Below are 20,250 nucleotides of genomic sequence, written 5' to 3' on the forward strand. Positions count from 1 at the left end.
CCTTTCATATCTGTTTTCCTCTTTGTCTTTTTAAGATGTCATCTCTGTTTCTATGTCTTCCTCTTTCTTTTCTTTTCTTTTGTGTCTCTTCAGTTTGGAAGAGAAGACTTGCGACTCCCTGGGTTGCTTATCATCGATACACCAGGGCATTCATCCTTCACGAACCTGCGAGCGCGAGGTTCCTCTTTATGCGATCTAGCAATCGTTGTGGTAGACATCATGCATGGGATGGAGCAACAGACAAGAGAATCTCTCGAGCTTCTCAAGCAGAAGAAATGTCCTTTCATTATCGCTCTAAACAAGATTGATCGACTCTATGGATGGAAGACTGTTCCATGGCAACACGACATTCCTAGGCATCTTCAAGACCAAGGCTCCGGCACTAGAGATGAATTTGAACGGAGAGCTACAGAAGCGATCACTCAGGTATGCATGCAGCCCACTCCGTCTCTCTTAGATGATGCGTCGAGTAGAACACGTCGATATAGATACCATATATCTCATCTTTGCCTATGTCTTTCTATGCTTCGGTGGATCAACGTGTCGTCTATCTATTCCTGTGTGAAGCTTGGGTAGGTCCGGAGAAGGATCATGAGAGTCCTTCTTATGATCGATATGGAACATTGTATCGCATTTCTTCTTTCCCACCTCCATAGGACTCCTAGTTAGAATGTGTATGTCCTGTTGCTGATGGGTGACTGCGTGCACATCTCCCTCTTCTTCTTGGGCTCATTCGCATGTGTCTCTATGAAAGCTTTCCGACCCTCTGTGGGGACGCTTGTATTGTCTTCATTCCTTCATAGAGAGATAGATATACATATGTCTATGTGTGTATGTATATACACAACACATCATGTATGTGTCGTGTATGTCCTTGTATTTCCATCCTCATCCCCATTCCATCTATGTGTATTGTGAGTATACCTCGATCCTACTTCCCTCTTCTCCCTGTATATGGATATCTTTCTCTCTCTTTCTTTTTAACTTTTCCTCGTCTCACTTCTTTCTTCTCTTTCAGCTTCAAGAAGAAGGTTTCAACTGCCGTTTATATTGGGAGAATGAAGACGTGAGAAAGAATGTGTCGGTCGTTCCCACATCTGCGGTGACAGGAGAAGGTATCCCCGATCTTTTGAATCTTGTTGTGCAAGTGAACGAGAGTCTCATGCAGAAGACCATTGCTAAGGAAGCCGTGGATCGCCGAGTCGCACGAGGAGAAAGACAGCTCCAATGTACTATTCTTGAAGTTAAAGCCATCGATGTAAGTCTTCTTTCTTTCTTTCTTTCTTTCTAACTCTTTCTTGCTTTCTTTCTTTCTGGGTGGAAAGACCTTCGTGGTGTTGATGGGGGAGAGGGAGGGAGAGGGGTGTGTTGAGTGGCCTGGAAGAAGAAGAAGAAGAGAGGTCTGTAATAGTAGTGATGGTTAGAGTCTCTTCGCTACCCCTGACTACTACTAAGCATAGAGTAGAAGAAGAAGGAAGGGTGGTGGTCGATTTCCCTCTTGAGTCGAGTTAAGGGGGGATTTCAGTCACCTTTCTTCACATGCTCTCTTTCACGCTTGCAGGATAGTGGTCGATGTGTCTCTTTCTCTTTACTATGAGTATTATGGTCTGAACAGCGTGTCTCTTTCTTTCCTCTTGCACCTGTGGCTTCTTTGCCCTTCTCCCCATGTCTCCTGTATCACCACTTTTTCTCCCTCTATCCATTTCTTTCTTTGGATTTAGATCTTTCTCTTCTTTCCCCCTGTCGTGTGTTGTGACCCTCCCTCCTTACAGGGGCTGGGGACGACCATCGATGTAATTCTAGTGCATGGGACGCTGTACGAAGGAGATAAGATAGTTGTCTGTGGAATGAGTGGACCTATCGTTACGACCATCCGAGCTCTACTGACACCTCAGCCTCTTAAAGAGCTTCGTGTGAAAGGAGAATACATCCAGCATGCTTTCATTGAAGCTGCTATGGGGATCAAGATCGCTGCGCCTGTAAGTTTCTCCTGGTCTTCCCTCGCTTCCCTTCTTTCATCTTCTTCGTTCATATCGGTCGTAGGAGCGCATGCATTCATATATGTAGGAAGGATCGATGTTTTTTCTTAGTGTGGATCCATGATCCTGGCGACTCTCTTATAGGTGAGAGAGACGAGATAAAGGTGTCTCCAATCGTAAGGCTCTTCAATAGAGAGGGGTGCAGACATAGGCTCCTTTGTATCGAAGAGGTGGTGGATCTCTTCGTGTGTATCGATTCATGGAGGGGAATGTAGGCAGCGAAACAGCCATCTTTTTCTTTATTTTTGTGGATGTATTGCATGCGGTGACGGGGGGTGTTTTGAGATGGATGGTGGGTCTCGAGCGAGGTAGCGCCGTAGTGTGTACAGCATCAGCAGAGAAGACAGACGTTTCTGTTCTGCAGTTGTCGATGCTGAAGAGTCAGGCGCTAAAGAAACTCCGGAAGTTACACTCTGGGACTGTCTCTCTCTCTCGGGTGTATGTACACGTGGGAGAATGCCTTCGTGGGAGAGTCCTTTTTCTATTGCTTCTACAACTTATTAATACCCCTGATTTGTCAGTCTGTTTATGGAGTTGTTCTCTCCTTTTCTGCTCGAAGTCTTCTGTTCTCCATCTCTGCCGGGTGTATGGTTTAGATGTCTAAATATGTACGCCCTTTACACGCGCATTCTTCAGCGTCTCTGTATGGGGATGCGTATCGAGGAATGCGTTTGTCGGAAGTGCGGAGATTGGAGTGTATGTACACCAGCTGCTGTTAAAGGGACAAGCAACGATCTCTCGTCTCTTCTCATGCTTGCTCTCGTAGTAGGGCGGCGACCACCCATCCCCTTTCTCTCATCGTTTCTCATTCTTCTCTCTCCATGTAGTCCACAAAAGTACCCAGCCTTGTGATGCTTGCGTATATCAACATCGCTCTGTCCGTATGTATGCTGCCGTTGCTCCTGCAAGTAGGCCTCGGCTCGTATCTCTATGGCTAGGCCTCTGTGTACATACATATATTTATCTATGTGAAAACATAGCGGTATACAGATGGAGATGCGTGCAAGTTAATGTCTCGCTAGAGCTATTTCATCTCTCTCTTTATCCTTGTGTCTCCTCCTGGAGTAGCAAGGGCGAGGCTGAGGAGGGATCAATCCTTCTGCCTTAGAGGGGTCAACCATCTCATCCCGTAGTCTGCACTGTCTTTCTCAACTTCGATCTGTCTCATTTTCTTTTCTTTGTTTCTTTCTTTCTTTCTTCAGAATTTGGAAGAAGCTGTTGCAGGGACAAGTTTGTTTGTCGTTGAAGACGATGAAGAAATTGAAGATTTGAAAGAAGAGGTTATGAGCGATATGAGCTCCATCTTCAAGTCTGTCGATCGTAGTGGGAGCGGGGTGTACGTCATGGCAAGTACCCTAGGAAGCTTAGAGGCTTTGCTTGTCTTTCTTAAGGAAAGTAACATCCCTGTCTTCGGCGTCAATATAGGTAAGGAGGAGTTTCTTACATCGCGCCTTATTCACTACTACTCGAGATGGAGTCTTTTCTCAGATCTCTTCATACCCATCGACTGCACGTCATTTCACGTGTCCTGGGAGCTGAAAACGATAGGGATGTTCCTCAATTCTTCTTTGTGTACTCTCTCACTCCCCACCCTTGTGTGGTATGTATCACGTTGTCTATTCGATTGATATAAGACGAGGGATACGTAGAACTCACGCAGGGATGTATCGTCTTCGGTGTAAATACAAGGGAGGTAGCATGTCTATCGACTGCCTATCTTGATTTAAAATTCTCCTAGCATTTCTGCTCTGTGATGTGTCATCCAAAAGGTACAGAAGAAAAGAAGTGCAGAACCTGGAGAGAGGTCGATGTATGTCGTGAGGGAATGACTGACTATGAGGTCTCCAGGTGGACTTTCTTTTCTATGTCCTTCTTTCCATAGGCCATGGGGGAAATCCTTTCTATTAGTACGTTTTCAGAGACGGTTTGATGTATGAATCGGGCAAGAGAGAGAGAGAGACATGCCCTGGGTGGATGGAGGAGAGAGACAGCACTTCAGAAAGGAAGTCCCATCTGCTGGTCTTAACTGAAGTGTTTATCTTCATTGGTAGATTTTTTGCCAGGGAGTATAGAGATGTACATCTCTACCGTGGAAGGCGATCTTTCTCTGTATGTTGGTGATCTTGCCTTGTATAAGTTATTTCATTCTCCTTGTTTCTTCTATCTTTAGGCACCGTCCAGAAGAAGGATGTAAAGAAAGCTAGCATTATGCGTGAGAAGGGACGGCCTGATCTCTCAGTCATCCTCGCTTTCAACGTCAAGGTAAAACTTCTCTTTCTTCTTCCTCTTCTCCTTCATTCTCTCCTTCCATTGCCTTTCTGTCTATACGTATATCTATCTATTTATCTATTTACCCATCTCTTTCTGGCTGGAGATCTGATCTATTTGTGTGGTACATTATCGGGTGTGATATCTCTTCTGTCTACTTCTCGTCGTCTTTGGATAGCAGACAGATTCTCTCTAGGCACGGGCATGCGTCTGTCTGTCTGTACCTCTACACCGCGGGAGAAGAGACTTTTTCCTTCTTCTGTAGAACGAGTGAGAAGCGCACGATAAGAGAAGAAGAAGTTTGTCACCTAACAGCGACAGAGAGAAGTGCATGTAATCTTTAACCTTTGATATATTCCCCAAGTTTTCGCGGCAGTCTTTCGATGGAGGGTCACGGGGTCGCGATGTACTCTGAACTTGGCCAAAAGAAGACTTCCCTGGAGTAGTTGAGTGTAAGGCTGCAGGTGTTCTTTTTCTTTCAAACTTTTTCTCTCTCTTTCGATCTATGTGCATCTGCATGTATGCTCTCTCTCTTTCGACTCTCTTTTTCTCTCTATCTGTGTATATATGCGTAGCATGTATGACTTATGGGTCTTGTTGCGTCGATAGGTCGATGCAGAGGCAGAGAAAGAAGCAAAGAGTTTAGGGGTGAAGATCATGACCGCCGAGATTATTTATCATCTCTTCGATGAATTTACCGCTTACTTCCAGAGCATGAAAGAAGAAAAGAAGTAGGCTCTCTTCTCTCTGAAGTCTCTCGGAGGTTGCTTTTTCTCTTTCTATCTGCCTGTCTTCCTTGTCTTTTCTCCCATCTAGCAGTTTCCTTTATGCGACAGCCTTCGCTCGAGCCCCGTCTGTCTGTGCTTTCTTCGTCTCTTCGTATCTGCGTGTGTGTATGTACTGCATAGGGTGTTTTGAGATGGATGGTGGGTCTCGAGCGAGGTAGCGCCGTAGTGTGTACAGCATCAGCAGAGAAGACAGACGTTTCTGTTCTGCAGTTGTCGATGCTGAAGAGTCAGGCGCTAAAGAAACTCCGGAAGTTACACTCTGGGACTGTCTCTCTCTCTCGGGTGTATGTACACGTGGGAGAATGCCTTCGTGGGAGAGTCCTTTTTCTATTGCTTCTACAACTTATTAATACCCCTGATTTGTCAGTCTGTTTATGGATTTGTTCTCTCCTTTTCTGCTCGAAGTCTTCTGTTCTCCATCTCTGCCGGGTGTATGGTTTAGATGTCTAAATATGTACGCCCTTTACACGCGCATTCTTCAGCGTCTCTGTATGGGGATGCGTATCGAGGAATGCGTTTGTCGGAAGTGCGGAGATTGGAGTGTATGTACACCAGCTGCTGTTAAAGGGACAAGCAACGATCTCTCGTCTCTTCTCATGCTTGCTCTCGTAGTAGGGCGGCGACCAGAAGGTCTGCCTTCTATTCTCTCTTCATCTACATTGGGTATAGATGCTGAGGAATGCTTGAAGCTAAAAGGTCTTCTTGACTTCTATCGGAGGTCTCTTCTTTCTCCTTCTGTCGTCTTCTCTTGTCTTTTTCGTTGTCCTTGTTTCTTCTCTTCTCACCTATTATTCTTCTTGTCCTACCTCTTTCATCCTCCATTCTCACCCTACTCCTTATGTCCGTCCCTCTGTGGCTCTGTGCTTTTGCGTGTACCTCCTATCAACTCTCGCAGCCCATTTCTTTTCATTTCTTCCTCTTCTTCTCCTCCTCTCTCTTTGTCTCTTCCTTTCTTTCTTTTTCTCTACTCTATTTCAGAAAGGAAGTAGCGAGCGAGGCGATCTTCCCGTGCATCTTAGGTGTGCTTCCGCAGTACATCTTCAATAAGAAAGATCCCCTCATTCTCGGAGTCGTGGTCGAGGAAGGCGTCTTGAAAGTTGGCACTCCTCTGTGTGTCCCTGAGAAAGGAGTGAGTAGACCAAAGCAACACCTCTCTCTCTTGCTTCGATTCTTTCTATTCAACGCCTCTCTTCTCTCCTCTCATCCATGTCTCTTTCCACCAGCAGGGGTCTTCTCATTCTTGTTTCCCGTAGGCTGTTCCTGTTGCTCCTAGCTCTCCTTCTTCTCTTGCAGTTGTCTCTACTACCCATCCACGTTCTCTTCATCCCTTGTCCCCGAGTCATGCAGTTTGCGGAAGTGCGCTCGACATTCTCACTCTTTCTTCCTTTCTCTTGTTTCTTTCTTTTCTTTTGATCCATATACACTACTTTCCCGATATTCTTTTGCCTCTTAAAACACGGCTGCTAGGTTGATGAGTTTTATCAAGCAGTGACGTATGCCCAGAGGCGCAAAGTGAGGTGTATGTACACCTCAGCTGATGTTCGGAGAGTTGAGAGCACGAGGGTGACGAGAGCGAGAACTAACCTTCTCGGTATCTATCCTTTTCGACTCTTTTCTCTCAGAAACCCAGCCGAGCATTCATAGCTGATGCTTTCTTGTCATCTTTTGTGCCTCTTAAAACACGGCTGCTCGTTCCTCCAATACCATCAAGCAGTGACGTATGCCCAGAGGCACAGAGTGAGGTGTATGTACACCTCAGTTGATGTTCGGAGAGTTGAGAGCCCAAGAGTGACGGGGGGGTGGACGGCTTCCTCGTTATCTGCTTTTCCTCTTTTCTCTCAGAAACCCAACCGAGCATTCATGCCTTTTTTTGTGTTTCTTATCTGCCTCTTAAAACACGGCTGCTAGGTTGATGAGTTTTATCAAGCAGTGACGTATGCCCAGAGGCACAGAGTGAGGTGTGTGTACACCTCAGTTGATGTTCGGAGAGTTGAGAGCCTGCTGCGGGTGACAAGGGTACAGTCTCCTTCCCACTCTTTTCTCTCAGAAACCCAACGGAGCATTCATCCCCCTCTTTGATAATTCAACTCTGTCTCTATCTATCTCTCGGTAGACAAGGGCCCACCCTTTCATTTGTACCTCAGCTGTAGTAGTACATGCGGCACCAACCATTCTCGATGGCGAGGTTTTCCTCTCTTTCTTTCTAAGACAGCCTTCATGCTCATTTGGTCGCCTTTATGAAGTGTAGGATGTATGTATGGCTCGAAAAGGCTTTTTTGATCTTTCTCCTCGTCGCCGTCGTCGTACGTAGAGCACTGCATTAAGGTCGTGTAGTAAGCTTTGTACATATAAAGCCATGGTATATCCATATCCTACGACTACAAGGTTACTTAGTTTTCGTGGGGTATGCTATCCATTGGTATATGGAACATTCACGACTGTAGTCTCCGTTACAAGGGAAGTCTGAGGTGCTTTGTATTTTTGGCTTTCTTCAGGACCTGCGTATCGGTCGCGTGGCGTCTCTTGAGTTGAATAAGAAGCCTTGTGAGAAAGCAACGAAAGGGCAGGAAGTCTGCGTGAAGATCTCCGGAGAGCCGAATGTAATGATAGGGAGGCATTTCGAGGCGAAGAATAAGATTGTCAGTCGACTGACCCGAGATTCAATAGACTGTCTTAAGGAACATTTCAGAGATGAAATGTCTAAGGTATGGATGAGCAAAAAGCACCAAGAAAAAGAATGGAACATGCAGATCGAGAGCATGCATCATCGATCTATGTATAGAGTTCCAGAGACAGGTTTACCTATCTATCTATTTTTGATCTCTCTCCATGCGTTAGGAGGTGATCATTGACCGCCTCTTCAGATGTCATTTCTGGTTGTTCGAAACAAAGGAAATGGTGAAGAAAGAGCAGCAGCTTTGCATGCCGTGAGGCGAAGACTCAGGTGTCTGTACACCTCAGCTGATGTGCGGAGAAACTTGAGAAGGAGAGTTGTCTGCCGGCAAAGTGTCACGCGGCAGATGTCCTCCTCTTTATGCTGGTTTCTCACAATGACAGCTTACCACACAATGTCCTCTTCGTCTTCTATCGCCTTTCCTCACAGCTGTCGCTCTACCGACACTACGAGAACATGTCTCCTCCCCTAGGGCATGCGCTAAGTACTTGGCTGTTCTTCTCCCTCCTTCTCTCCCCTGTCTCGCCCCTTGCCTGTTAGAAGTGTCCTTTCTGTTTCTTCTTTTTTATCTTTTCTAGTCCACTGACCTTTCTAGCTCATGATGTTCATTCATCCATACACTCACGTCTCTTCGTCGTTCCATTGAAGTGGGAGAAGAAAGGAGGGGACAGGGGGGGTTTCTTTACACCATTCATCTTTTCTTGTTTTGTGCTTTTCTCCCTCTTTCCAGGATGACTGGCGGACAGTGATCACGTTAAAGAAGATTCTCGGGATTCAATGAAGAGTCGCGGAAGAAGTCGTAAATCACATTGGAAGTTTGTCAGGGAATTATCTTGTAAAGGGAAATTATCTTTCTCCATCTATTATTCCCTATGTCTGGCTTTCTTTCCTTCTCTATCTGCTCTCGTTCTTTTCTCCTTCTTCTTTTCGGTCTTCTCTTCGCCTTCTTCTTCCTCCTGTTGTAGTTGTGGAGCTCATCCCCTTTTTGAATGCATGCGCAGTATGTGACACTTACATATCCCTTCTTGTCTGTTGGTATCTGTCTATCTAAGTATCTATGGATAGACAGACAGGTAGACATATATCACCCTCGGCTTCCATTCTTCTTATTCTTCTCAACCTCACTCTCTATTTCTTTTCAAAGAAGTCGGTTTCCCTGACTCTCACGGCTGACGAAAGAAGATTCAATCATCTCGAGTTTTCTGTCTCTTTCTTTATATGGAGAGAGAGTGGTAAAGAGCCTTTCTACACAGGAGGTCTCAAGGAACTCTTCCCTCCTCCTCTCTTCATAACGCCGTTGTATTCTCTCTATAGAGAGATTTTATCCTTGCTCTTCGACGAAGGTTCGGGATCGTCGTTCAAATCTTCTCTTCGCTGTTCTCGAGAAATAGGCTGTCTTGTTTCAGTCAAACTTTTCGTCTTCTCATCCTAGAAAAGCAAAGGGATTGGAACAAAATTCAAGAGATGTGAAACCTCGGCAGGCACTTCATCGATCACCTTCATCCTCGATGAAAGAGCCGTCATATCTCTACAGTGTTGTACGACACAGGGGATGTTTCTCGCTGTATGTCTCGTGTATATACACCTGGGTATGCATGCATGTATGCATATTCGCGTATAAACATACATGTATATGCATATGTGCGTTTGTATATGTGTCTATTCATATGCATGTAATTTACCTAGTTGTGCTCGTTCAACTAAAGTCATCATCTACGATGTTCTTATCAAAGGCCCCTGAAAGAAATACACACTCCCTTGCGTCCCTCTCTCAGCCCAACTTACCCAGGCCGCCACCTTCGTTTCTTCTACTACCGTCTCTTGTAATAGACGCTCTGCCTACCTATCTGTATACGCACGTGTATACGTTTCTCCGTTTATTGTCTCTATGTATGTTCGTGTGTATGTGCGTTGTGCACGCGGAGAAATGAGACAACCCCGGTATAGAAAGACGGGCTAGATCTTTCAGTAGTGACGTTGGTATATATGTGTATCCTTCCGTTACCTGACGAAGCTCTCAAACACATCTATGAGCGTTCGGGAAGAAGAAAAGGAAAGGACATCTTACTCTCCATGTTCTCCTTCTGACAAGAGGAGGAAGAGCTTTCTCTCTTGTCTTCGATCCCTTACTACCAGCGGTCCCCCCCCCCCNNCGGTAACATGTAGACACGGTTCGTATTCCCCGTGGTGTAGGGAAGGGATTGGTAGCAGGCAGGAGATCTAGCCAAGTGGTTTGTTGCGCAAGGACCCTGAAGAAGAGCGTATGCTTAGACAGCTGGTTTCTTTAGAATGAAGACCCGAGACAGATGCATATGTATGTACATACAGCTCGGGGGTGATGAATTGAGTTCCGTGGCAGACATGTCACATACTATCTTACATTCATTTTTTCCTCTCGAGAACAAAGAGAACAGACCTGTACTGCTCTTCCGCTACAGACCCAACAGGCCGGCATCCCTGGGGGGGGGCATTTTGCGCATCGGGGCATTCTCGTCACTCACTTTGCCCACTGCCCTCAAGAAGTACATTGGAGTTCTACGCGGCTCGTTCGTTACACAAAAAGCCAGGCTATGCAAGACGGGTGTACAGAGGCAGATCGCCCGTGCGGTGTGTGTAGGGGGGGGAGAACCCCCTGGGTATCGGCAACAACGTAACCCTCCTGCGACCGGGGCCAGTCAGGAAGGGGCCTAGGAGGCCCTTGTTGCCGGAGTGAACTGTTGCCGTCAGCTTCTGTTTCTGTGAAGCGTAGAGTGAAAAAGCTTAAGTCCAACAGCATTCCCCCCGTTCATGTTCCAGGGAGCGACATGTCAGTGAAGGAAAACATTTCTCCAACTTACAGCGTCCACGGTGTAAGGACGTACGTGACCGCTCAAGACAAACCGAGCTCGTAGGTATCGTGTACCGTTCGTCTACTTACAGAGGAGGCGGCGACACGTTGAGAGCACTCCAGAGAACCAGGGGCCACGGCGTCGATCAGAAGTGTTGATGACGTTTCCACTGTGTATCTGGTCTGTTCCAGAGGAGAGAAATACACACATGCAATGGAGGATTTTTTGTCGGCTTAGATACGGAAATCCAAGCCAGGATACGGTCCGAGGGAAACGCAAGAAAAAAAGCATTAAGACTGCTGCGGACAGCGAATAGCGATTCTTCTCCTGGGATTCCGCTTTTCTCTGTAGAGGGAACCTTTATGCTTCAGGGTTTGTTCGAAATCGAGGAAATAAGAGATTGATTTGATAAAGTCTCTTCTCAGTTACGGACCTGTGACCACTCACTGCCTACTCTCGGCGGATCGCCGGCTTTTCGGGGGACACGCCTCCTTGCCACCCCAGCCTTTCTTTCGTTTCTCTCCGTCCTTCTTCTTTGCTTCTCGTGTGTTCGTTTTCCTCGCCGTGTCTCACTTTCCTTTCCGGCCTTTTCTTCATTCGAGGTCTACTGCCCTGCGCAAATCTCCGGTGTTTCCTCGCCGCTGGTGTGATCCAGCCGTCGGCACATGCACTCTTCTCAATTCCTGTCCGCAGAGAAATAGCTTTTCTTTCTTTCTTCTTCACCTGAACCCTCATCATGTCTCGAGCGGTGTACGCGAAGTTTTGGGCCAGCACGGCTCAGTACACCCAAAGACGGCATTACGCCTGGTATCAAATCTGGTGAGTTCTCTCTTTTTTCTTCTCAGTCTAATGCTAGAGAAGAGAGAGTTTCTTGACTTGAGTTGTCTTTTCACTCTTCTCTTAAAGCGACTGTTTTTCTTTTTCTTTCACTAAGAAAAGACCGGAGCGTTCCTCGTTTGGAGAGTCTGAAAGATTGGTGGTGGACGTGTGTGTATGAATGTCGATGAAGGGAGAATGGCTTTCTATCGTCTTCCCTTGTGGTAGACGGAGCATGTTTGTGGTTGGTTAAGAATGATAGAAGGAGAATACGAAGAGAAAGATTAAGGCTTTTTATCGCCACTCTCGGTGTGCTGCTGAAGATAGAGAGTCCTACACACATAGACGTGTCTCTCACAGATTTTTGCCTTGATCTCGAGCTACGTCTACAAGATGAAGTCTCTTGAAGAGTGTGCTTCCTTAGTAAAGCTATTCCACACTCTTCTCCATATCTCTTTCTTTTTCACTTCTTTCTTCTCTCCAGGTTGGACTTCTCTTTTCTTCCCGTTCTCCATGACATTTCTACCCGTTGCTGATTCCTTCTCTATCGTAGACAAGTTAGAACTACATACACTTCTTTCTTTCTCTCTCTCTACAAACCTCAATGAGGTGTCGTATCACTCGCTCACCGGCACTCCATGATACATCTGCTTATCTCTTGATCGGTCTAAGCATGTGCATCATGTATGTAGATATATAGTTTCTCTACGCCTATGTGTGTTGATGGATGGAGGAGTTCTCATTGTCTATTATGCATGTTTCTCATCCTGTGCGTGCGTTCCAATGCGAATGCCTTTCTTGGGAAGAAACCTTCTTTTCATGTTTATATCTCAGTAGACAAGGACCACATAGCCTCTCAATCATCTCAGCCGAAATCTCTTCATACAGTATAGAGGTACAAAATCTCCAGTCCCCCCCCTCTCTTCACGTCTTTGTCTCCATGTGTCTGTATCATCTTCCTTAGAGTATGAGAAGCTTTTTATATCAATCGATCATCTATCTTTGATCTCTCTATCTATCTCTTGATCAGCTATCTATCTCTTTATCTTTGATGTATCTATCTACCTCTATTCTTTGAAGTGCTGCCTTTCTCATACCAACATCCTTTCTTTCAGATTCTTGTGGACTCCTAAGAGACGAGAGATTCCGCTACTTTTCCTTTTTCTAACCACTTCACTTTGAAAGCCTGTGACGTCAGAAAGATCAAGACAAATTCAGCGAAACTCTTTCTCGAAAGCTTTATGCGCTTTCTTTCTCTTTCTTTCTCCTCATCATTCTTCTTTCCTTTTTTTCCTGTCTGTCTCTCTGTCTCTTTGCCTCTCTCTCTTTCCCGATGTCTCCTCCACACACGCAGGTCTCGAGTGATCCCCTGGTCTGTCCCCTGGGCTATCTTCGGCATGTGGATGGTCTTCCCTGCTATGCCGGTGGAGTATCGACAGGCCTTAACGCTAGGTGCATGGAAGGTCCCAAATGTAGGCACGCATGGACCGGATGTGGGGCTTCAGAAGAAATAGATGAAGAATCGTTGTAAGCGACTTCTATGAGGAAGTGAAAGAGAAAGAGGGGGGAGGAGGAAGAGAAGAAGAAAAAGCTATAGATTCTTTTTGTATCCCGGAGGAGTATATGCTTCAACAGCAAACAACGAGGGGGACAACGGCACCCGACAATAGACAATTAAGACTACAGATACCTATATATGTACATATATATATATATATGTGCTCCTTTCTCTACATGTATAGAGAGGTGAATACACGCTCTATACAAGTCGTACGTGAACACAGTGTCTATGTGTTGTCTACAATGTGCGTGTGTTTGGAAAGAGAGAGAGGAAGGGGATATTTATGTGTGCGTACAGGAGTAGAGAATCTATATAGACAGAGGGGGAGATTTCTTTTCATTTGGTTTGAAGGAAACAACGAGGACGTGGATGAGATGTACCCGCTCGTTCACGACGACGGCCAGCTCATCCACGGATTTCTGTTTGACGAGAATCTCTCCATCTAATGGTCTTGAATTCCAGTCTGTTCCTTTGCATCGTTTCGTTCTACTACTAAGAAAGAGGAGAGGGCGATGAAATAGCCAGCTACGAGAAGATAAATAAGTCTTTCTTTGGCTGTAAGAGCCAGTCAGATCTCCAATAGAGTCCTCGTGCGGCTGTCGATACAGTCAGCGAACTCCGAGGAAGATCAGAAAGGAAAAGGGCAGACAGACAGGACGTCTTGAAGAAGAAGAGATTTCAGGAGATTGTATGATTTGGAAGAAGGACTGGATAGATAAAGACTGATTAGGTTGACAGTAGGAGAAATCTGTTGTTCTACGAGGAGAGTCTCTCGACTCCTTCTCTTCTGCTCTTCCTATGACTCACTCATAGAACGGTACGTATCTCTCCCAGACGTCGTGTCCACCAGTCGTTTCTTCTTTTCTCTAGCTAGATGTCTTTATACCTAGCAGCGGTGTCATAAACGTCGGACGGCAATTCTGTTAAACCAGCAGGAGTCCGCATTTACTGCTGGGCTATCCCTCAGACCAGGAAGGAGAATAGAGAGAAGTACGGACAGAGGAGAGGTTTACCAAAAAGTAGAAAGAAAGAGATACACTTCTCAGAAAGATACGAATAACTGCAGTGGCAATAGTTTGGGTGTCCAGTGTGGAGGAGATCCTGGGACGAAGATTTCCTTGGAGACAACCATAAAGGGATATACATACATGGAGGTATTCCTTTGAACAGATATACGTATGTATCCATATGTACGTGTAGCTGGATCTTCCATCCGGTTCTGCTACTTTCTCCGAGGACTTCTAGAGAGGAGAATTGGCCCAGAAACTCCCCGGGGTCTTGCTGACATGAAGTCTTCCCTGGTTCTGTCACTCACGCGGACCAAGGATGTACGTGTCCCCGTCTCATGAGATAGGTGCCGAAGACTGCATCAGAAGTCTCCCGCTAACTATGGGGGAAGGTGGCTTGCTTTATTGTTGGTTTCCTAGGACAGAAGAAAGATACAGACTGGAGGTCGACGCTTGGCTCCTCTGTATCCGCGTAGCTGAATGTCCATCTATAGTATTGTCATGCACTGACAAGTGATTGAGGTAGTCAAGCCTTCACATTGTCTGAGAGGTAACATATCCAGCTGTCTTTTCCTGGAAGCATGCACCCGTGTGTGTTCACGTATCTATCAACTAACCATTCATTCAGTGTAGATAAGAGCGTTTCGGTAGCTGTATAGCCACACACACTCTCTGACGAGGTCGATGAAAGTCCGGGCAGCGTGTGTTAGCTTTGCTCAATCTTACTGGAAGGAGGAATCGCGGAAGCCACCGGGAAGTGCTATGAACTATGTACACACTGAAAATCATCAGCGCGATTTTGGAAAGAGAAGATAAAGCTTTAAGCATATCAAAGGATTCAGGAAGGTCCCATCTGTAGAATCAAGCCGCAAGAAAAGGATGGAAGTCTGCTGGATAGCTGATGTACAGTCAAGCGTTTGCCTCCCTTCACTAAGAACCGTCACAGTGACACCGTTTACTACAGAGGACCATGGGGTCTCGAACACGCAGGCGCAGTGCCGGTCATGCGGACAGAGATTATATGGAGCGTCCTCTGTAGAAAGACACCCAGAGGTGACTGCGGTCTTGTTTTGTTTCGGAAATGGGAGGCTTGAAGATACTCTTGTGCGCTAACACTCAGTTGCCTTAGGTCGCTCACGACGGTCTGTCAAGAGATTTCCTTGGAAAATTTCCAGCGGACAGAAGTTACAGGAACCAATCGTGATGGTCGGAATCGCAAGGGAGTGTTGCTGAAAGCTGCATGTTGTTTTGTAGGGGATGAAAAGAATAGCGTCAATGACCGACTGCTCTCGTAGGATTCGAAAAGCCCACTCATGTATGTAGTTCGTAGCATACGAAAAGAGAAGCTAGCTCACTCACATCCTGTCAGTCTTTTGAGTTGGGAATCTGAAATGTCCATCAGTGATAGATATAACTGACGAAACATGGCCGTTTCTTTCTCTATAGACGGTTCTCGAGACTATTTTAGTTTTGTCAGTTGGGCGCGCTTCTTTTCACGCGCGCAGGTGTCCATAGTTTCAGTACCTTGGTGAGTAGGTCAGGTGAGAATCAAGATCACGTTTCATTGTCAGCTAATGGAACGGGGTGTCAGCTGGAATTGCCTCTGACCAAGTGAGAGGTGCTCCCGCAGCTGCTCAACGGTGGAGACAGACCGGATTATCCTCCGGCTGTCTCGCACGGCACGTTTCCGTAGTAGACGTTCGCTTCGTAAAATGATACTGACTGCTTAACACCGCTACACTGTTGCGCTGCTGTCCCCGGTAGTACTGAAAGAATAGGTGTCCTCGTCTTTGTTTTCAAGCCACCATCTTCCCTATAGTGTACCAAGTATGAAGTTCCGTTCGCACGTCCGAACCTAGCTAGGGCCGGTGTACACTCTTCTTGCTAACAGACTGGCATATATGATCGCTCTACCATGCGCCGCAATGGCTGGCTGGCCAGCCTGCGTGTTGTGCCGAAATGAATACGGACATTCGAGTGACGCGAGGCTAGCACACTCGCACCAGCTTAGCTCTCTTGCCTCACCCCCCCTGCAAAAACTGGCAAGTGCTGGATTATCCAGTTCTTCTTTCTCGTAGCTTTTCTCCCTAAACGTCTCTCGTGGCAGATTTGACGTTGCACAGTTTGGTCGGTGCGCTGTACGGATTCGGTGCACACACCGCGGTTTTTTTTTCTTTTAGGAGGCGACACAGCTGGAATGAGCAGCTGCCGCCAAACACAATGCATTGCGGGGGGTTGTCTTTCTTCTGCGCCTCCCCAATGAGGCGGACCGCTCGTAAAGCAAGGTCTCCACCATTCGCCCCCGGTCCCGGGGCACACGCGGCTAGCTCTGCGAGACGAGTTGTCTCCGAGGTCTAACAATGCGGCAGATGGACAGTTCGCTACAGGCAGATATGAATCTGCCCAACGCAGGTCGTAACTGTGGGCTAAAGGAGTTCAAGAAAGGTAGTCCGTCCCTGTGTCGTTGTGCGATCCACAGCCGGGGTAGCCCGGTGTTTGCGTACGGTACGACACCTCATCTAGTATCTGCGGCATCTCCCTGCCTCGAAACATACGGCACTCCCTGGGGCGGCTAACAGGCAGCCGGGCACAGCAAACTGCCCCACAAGACAAGCTGTCGACTATGTATCGGCACACCACTCGTAGGACTCGTCCGAGCGGGCGCCACCTGTCTGCCACGGCACTCAGGTGTTAGAGCCTCTGCACGGCCAGCGCCACTATGGCGGTGCGCCACGGTGATTAGGTGGTAGCCAAGGGTATAGAATGTACGTGCTGACTTTCTTCCGCCCTCTATCATAACCTCCTGTGTGTACGTGTGGTTCCGAGATCTCATCAGTGTCAAGGACGCGCTAGCTACGCTCCCCCCCGAAGTACCGTCAAGGGACACAGCCGGGGACTTTCCCCAGCCCAGTCGTCCTCAAGAATAAGCCTTCGTCAGCGTTCTCAGGAGGTCACCAAAGTCACATGTTGCTATCAAGAATCCCTCTTGCCTTTTCCCCGAGGCCTAAACCCGGCCTAGAGCGGTCCGGCTTTTCATTTCGAGGCAGGTTGAGTAGGCGGGTCCTGAGGCTTCTTTTCAAAGCTCTACACTGTGCTCTCTTCTGGGGAGAAGTGCCTCTGCTTTTACGGTAGGCCATATGATCCGGAGAATGTGGTACCGAGGCACACCTACTTAACCGTTACCTGGTTTCGCCTGGCGGCCTGCCTCTCCTTCCAGCACATGCTCGCTTTACCGGGACTGCTTTGCGGTTGAGTCCCGTCAGCCGAGGAGAGTCTTAACTGCTGGATGTGTTCGACGAACGGCCGCCTTGAAGGCCTGTGCTGCTTCTAAGGGATATCAAAAGAGGACGAGGCTTTCTCTTCTGGACTTAGTAGACTGCGCCCTTGCTCGATTGTAACGTGCTCGATGTCTCGAAGGAAGCTGTGTACGCCTCTCAGAATGAACGTTATTTTCTTTCCCCTGTGTTAGTACTCGATCTGCAAAGAAAGTGAGGCCTTTTCGTTGATAACATAATAGGGAGAAATACCGACCGATGTACTGGCGACGACCACTCCCTGTTCTTTATTCGTTTTCTACGAAACACTGTGAGGACTTCTCTAACGTCTTTTTCCACTGATTTGCAAGGCGCACCCCGTTGTCCTCGAGCTAGTCAAAGAAGTTCCTTGCCGGGGCTGGCCTTTTCTCCGCGAGGGAGAGGCACCTCTTAGTCTTCGTTTTCCTCTGCGGAGAACCGCTTAAAGAAACACTCCTCCGGTTTTCCGAGTTGCATCGAACAGACGGCGCAGCTCCGTGCCAAGAAAATTTTCGAGGGACTCGTAAACGCCACTCTGCGTACCGTAGTCAAACTCCTGTACGGTACACACTTCTGAACACTCTTGACAAGACAAGGCTCTCCCCTGTCAGCGTCTAAAACACGAAGCACGACAGTCTTCCTTTCAGCGCTGCCCACATAAGCTTGGGAGTAAGCGCCACATACTCATGTGGCCCGTCATGTGGCCCCGTGTAACGAGAATAGTACCGCCCTCCGGCGTACCGCCCCATCGTAGTTATAGCAACTCACGCCGAGTGGACGGCACATCATTGCTGGATTGTCGGCTGGCCGTATGAGCTATGTGGATGTTGTCAGTGGCGTGTCTTCGAACAAAGAGCAGCAAAAGAAAGAAAATGACTGCCTTCGTTAGCCGACACTGTTGTGATGGTTTTCCTCCGCACAATCAACCTAACCAACAGACAACTCTACTCAAGTCGTTCGGCCCCCTTATGTTCCCCAGGTAAGACTGAGAAAGGAACACCCAGCGTCTTTCTTCTCCTTTCTTCTTTCCACGCCTTTCACCTTTTGCTGGTGTCTTCCCAGGTATTCCCCACGTTTCGCCTGACCGCGCTAGAGTTCTTGTTACGAGGATCGGTCCACGTTGCTTAATGGGAGGAACTGACGCTCTTCTTCTTTTCACTCGTTAAGAGGGTTCAACCTGAGGAGCAGCGAGCTATCTGAATGCCTTCAGACAGAAGAAACATGTTTTTCTCCAGCAGCGAAGGCCCCAGAGACCCTGCACTGACCTGCCACAGACGACTCACTCCTTCCCCGTCGTTGCTCTTCGCACTGACTCACCCAGCTGCCGCTGCTGCTGCCGCTGCGCCGGCGGCTCAGTGGTGTGTTACCCGAGTGATTGAGTGAGTGATGAGTGTGTACGGGTTGGATGCGTTGTGCTGATCAAACAGCAGCAGGGTCTTGCTGTCGTCGTAGTAGCTGAATGACGATCAGAGTGAATAAGGTTTTTCGACAAAATCCGTGCTCTTAATGAAGGTGTGTGTCGGGTAGGTTGATGTGTTCCTTGACAAGTTGCCTTAACTGGTTTTTATGCTGGTCTCAAAGATACGTGTTTTCACCTGAGGACCCGATTCCTTCCTTCTCTCTTTAGTGGTGCCGTTCTGTCGGCGCTCCCTCTTTCTCTTCGTGAGGAGTCAGTAACGATCGTCTAGCGGTTGTTCCTTGCAGAAACTGAGCAAGTTGCACCGACTTTCCTTATCACCTCTTCTCATTACGCGTGGTAGCCACAAACGCACTCATTCTAAAGAACACGCTTCTCTCTTTTCAGACTTCACTGTGTTTCGCTCAGGTTCTAAGTCATTGGTTGGGCGTGCACACCTTTCCCGTCTTTCGCAGACTCCACTGTGAGGAGACTTTCAAGTCGCTGCCGCCTGTCGCATTACTCACTGTCCAGAAAGAAGAAACAAAGCCAAGGTTTAGCTCACTCAGCTCTTTCTTCTCTTCAGCTGTTTCCTCAGACACACTCATCGGTCCGTCTTCCTTTATCTGTTTGGTAAGCATTGCTGGTACCAACCTCAGCTCCATCAACAGCGAGAGGTGTCATTTTTCATTGGATTCACTTTTTCTGTCGACTCCGCCTTCCCGTTACTTCTCAACTCCATCTTGGTTTCCTCCCTGGCGTTTTGAGAACCCGTCATCCTTTTTGTTATTTTTCGTATGCATCCTTCACCTCATCGCTCTCGCGGTGTTCTTCATATTCACAGTTTCTTTCCTTCCAACAGATCATACACCCGACGCGACACTTCAAAGCAGAGGGTCTCTCTTCCTTGGGGCGTCCAGCAACAATCCTCTACGGAGCCATTCTTCTAAACAAGTTTCCTCCTTTTTTCTGTACACAGTGGATCGCTTTACTCTATGTAATAGACGCCGCGATCATCAGGTAGTAACGACGAGGTCTTCAAACAGGGAGCAAGCTGTACAACTCGACCAAGTAGACACGGAGATCTCCATGATGTCTACCTCCTACTAGAGAGCCCTGGGCTTGTCTTGGTGGCCATCGATTTCTCTATCCCTCTTGTCAGAAATCTTCACGAGAACTTGATTTCATCCTTTTCATAGATTGTCAATCCTTTTCTCGTCTTGATAATTCCTCTTCCTCTCGGCCTAATAAGAAGATTCAGCTAACCAAGATGGAAGGTCACCCTCCTCCGTCTTCGACAAATGGGTCTTCTTCATCGTCTTCGTGTTCACCTCCCTCTTCTTCACAAATCGATGCTGTCTTAGCCTTTGCACCACTCCGAGCGAAGGCCGAAGAAGCGACGGCAACCTTCTATCTTGAAGGAAACCGTGAGCTTAATTGTATTGTACGGAAGCATGTACATACACTTGAATCGACTGAAGGAAAAGAAGAAAGTTTTGCCGAAATTATCTTCTCATTCAAACATCAGGTCTTTGGCGAACACGAGAATAAACAGCTTTTCTTACATTGGTAAGCCCCGC

General features: G+C 47.3%; 1 protein-coding gene across 1 annotated transcript; it reads left to right on the top strand.

Moving 5' to 3' along the window:
- The first annotated feature begins 89 nt into the window (after positions 1-89).
- Positions 90-13,030, top strand: CSUI_000393 (translation initiation factor if). The gene is made up of 10 exons (XM_068060627.1): positions 90-426; positions 1,019-1,258; positions 1,773-1,979; positions 3,242-3,464; positions 4,210-4,301; positions 4,917-5,038; positions 6,074-6,224; positions 7,591-7,800; positions 8,500-8,547; positions 12,768-13,030. The coding sequence occupies exons 1-10, from the start codon at positions 220-222 to the stop codon at positions 12,942-12,944; spliced, it is 1,677 nt and encodes a 558-aa protein (XP_067927397.1). The 5' UTR covers positions 90-219; the 3' UTR covers positions 12,945-13,030.
- The last annotated feature ends 7,220 nt before the right edge of the window (positions 13,031-20,250 follow it).

Source organism: Cystoisospora suis (genome assembly GCF_002600585.1).
Source record: "Cystoisospora suis strain Wien I chromosome Unknown contig_170, whole genome shotgun sequence".
Taxonomy (NCBI): Eukaryota; Apicomplexa; class Conoidasida; order Eucoccidiorida; family Sarcocystidae; genus Cystoisospora; species Cystoisospora suis.

Bases quoted from the DNA above. Each gene is read 5' to 3' on its own strand.
- CSUI_000393 (XM_068060627.1), top strand. From the start codon at position 220: ATGCATGGGATGGAGCAACAGACAAGAGAATCTCTCGAGCTTCTCAAG. The intron at 6,225-7,590 runs GTGAGTAGACCA...GGCTTTCTTCAG, and splicing joins TGTGTGTCCCTGAGAAAGGA to GACCTGCGTATCGGTCGCGT. The intron at 8,548-12,767 runs TGAAGAGTCGCG...CCACACACGCAG, and splicing joins AGAAGATTCTCGGGATTCAA to GTCTCGAGTGATCCCCTGGT.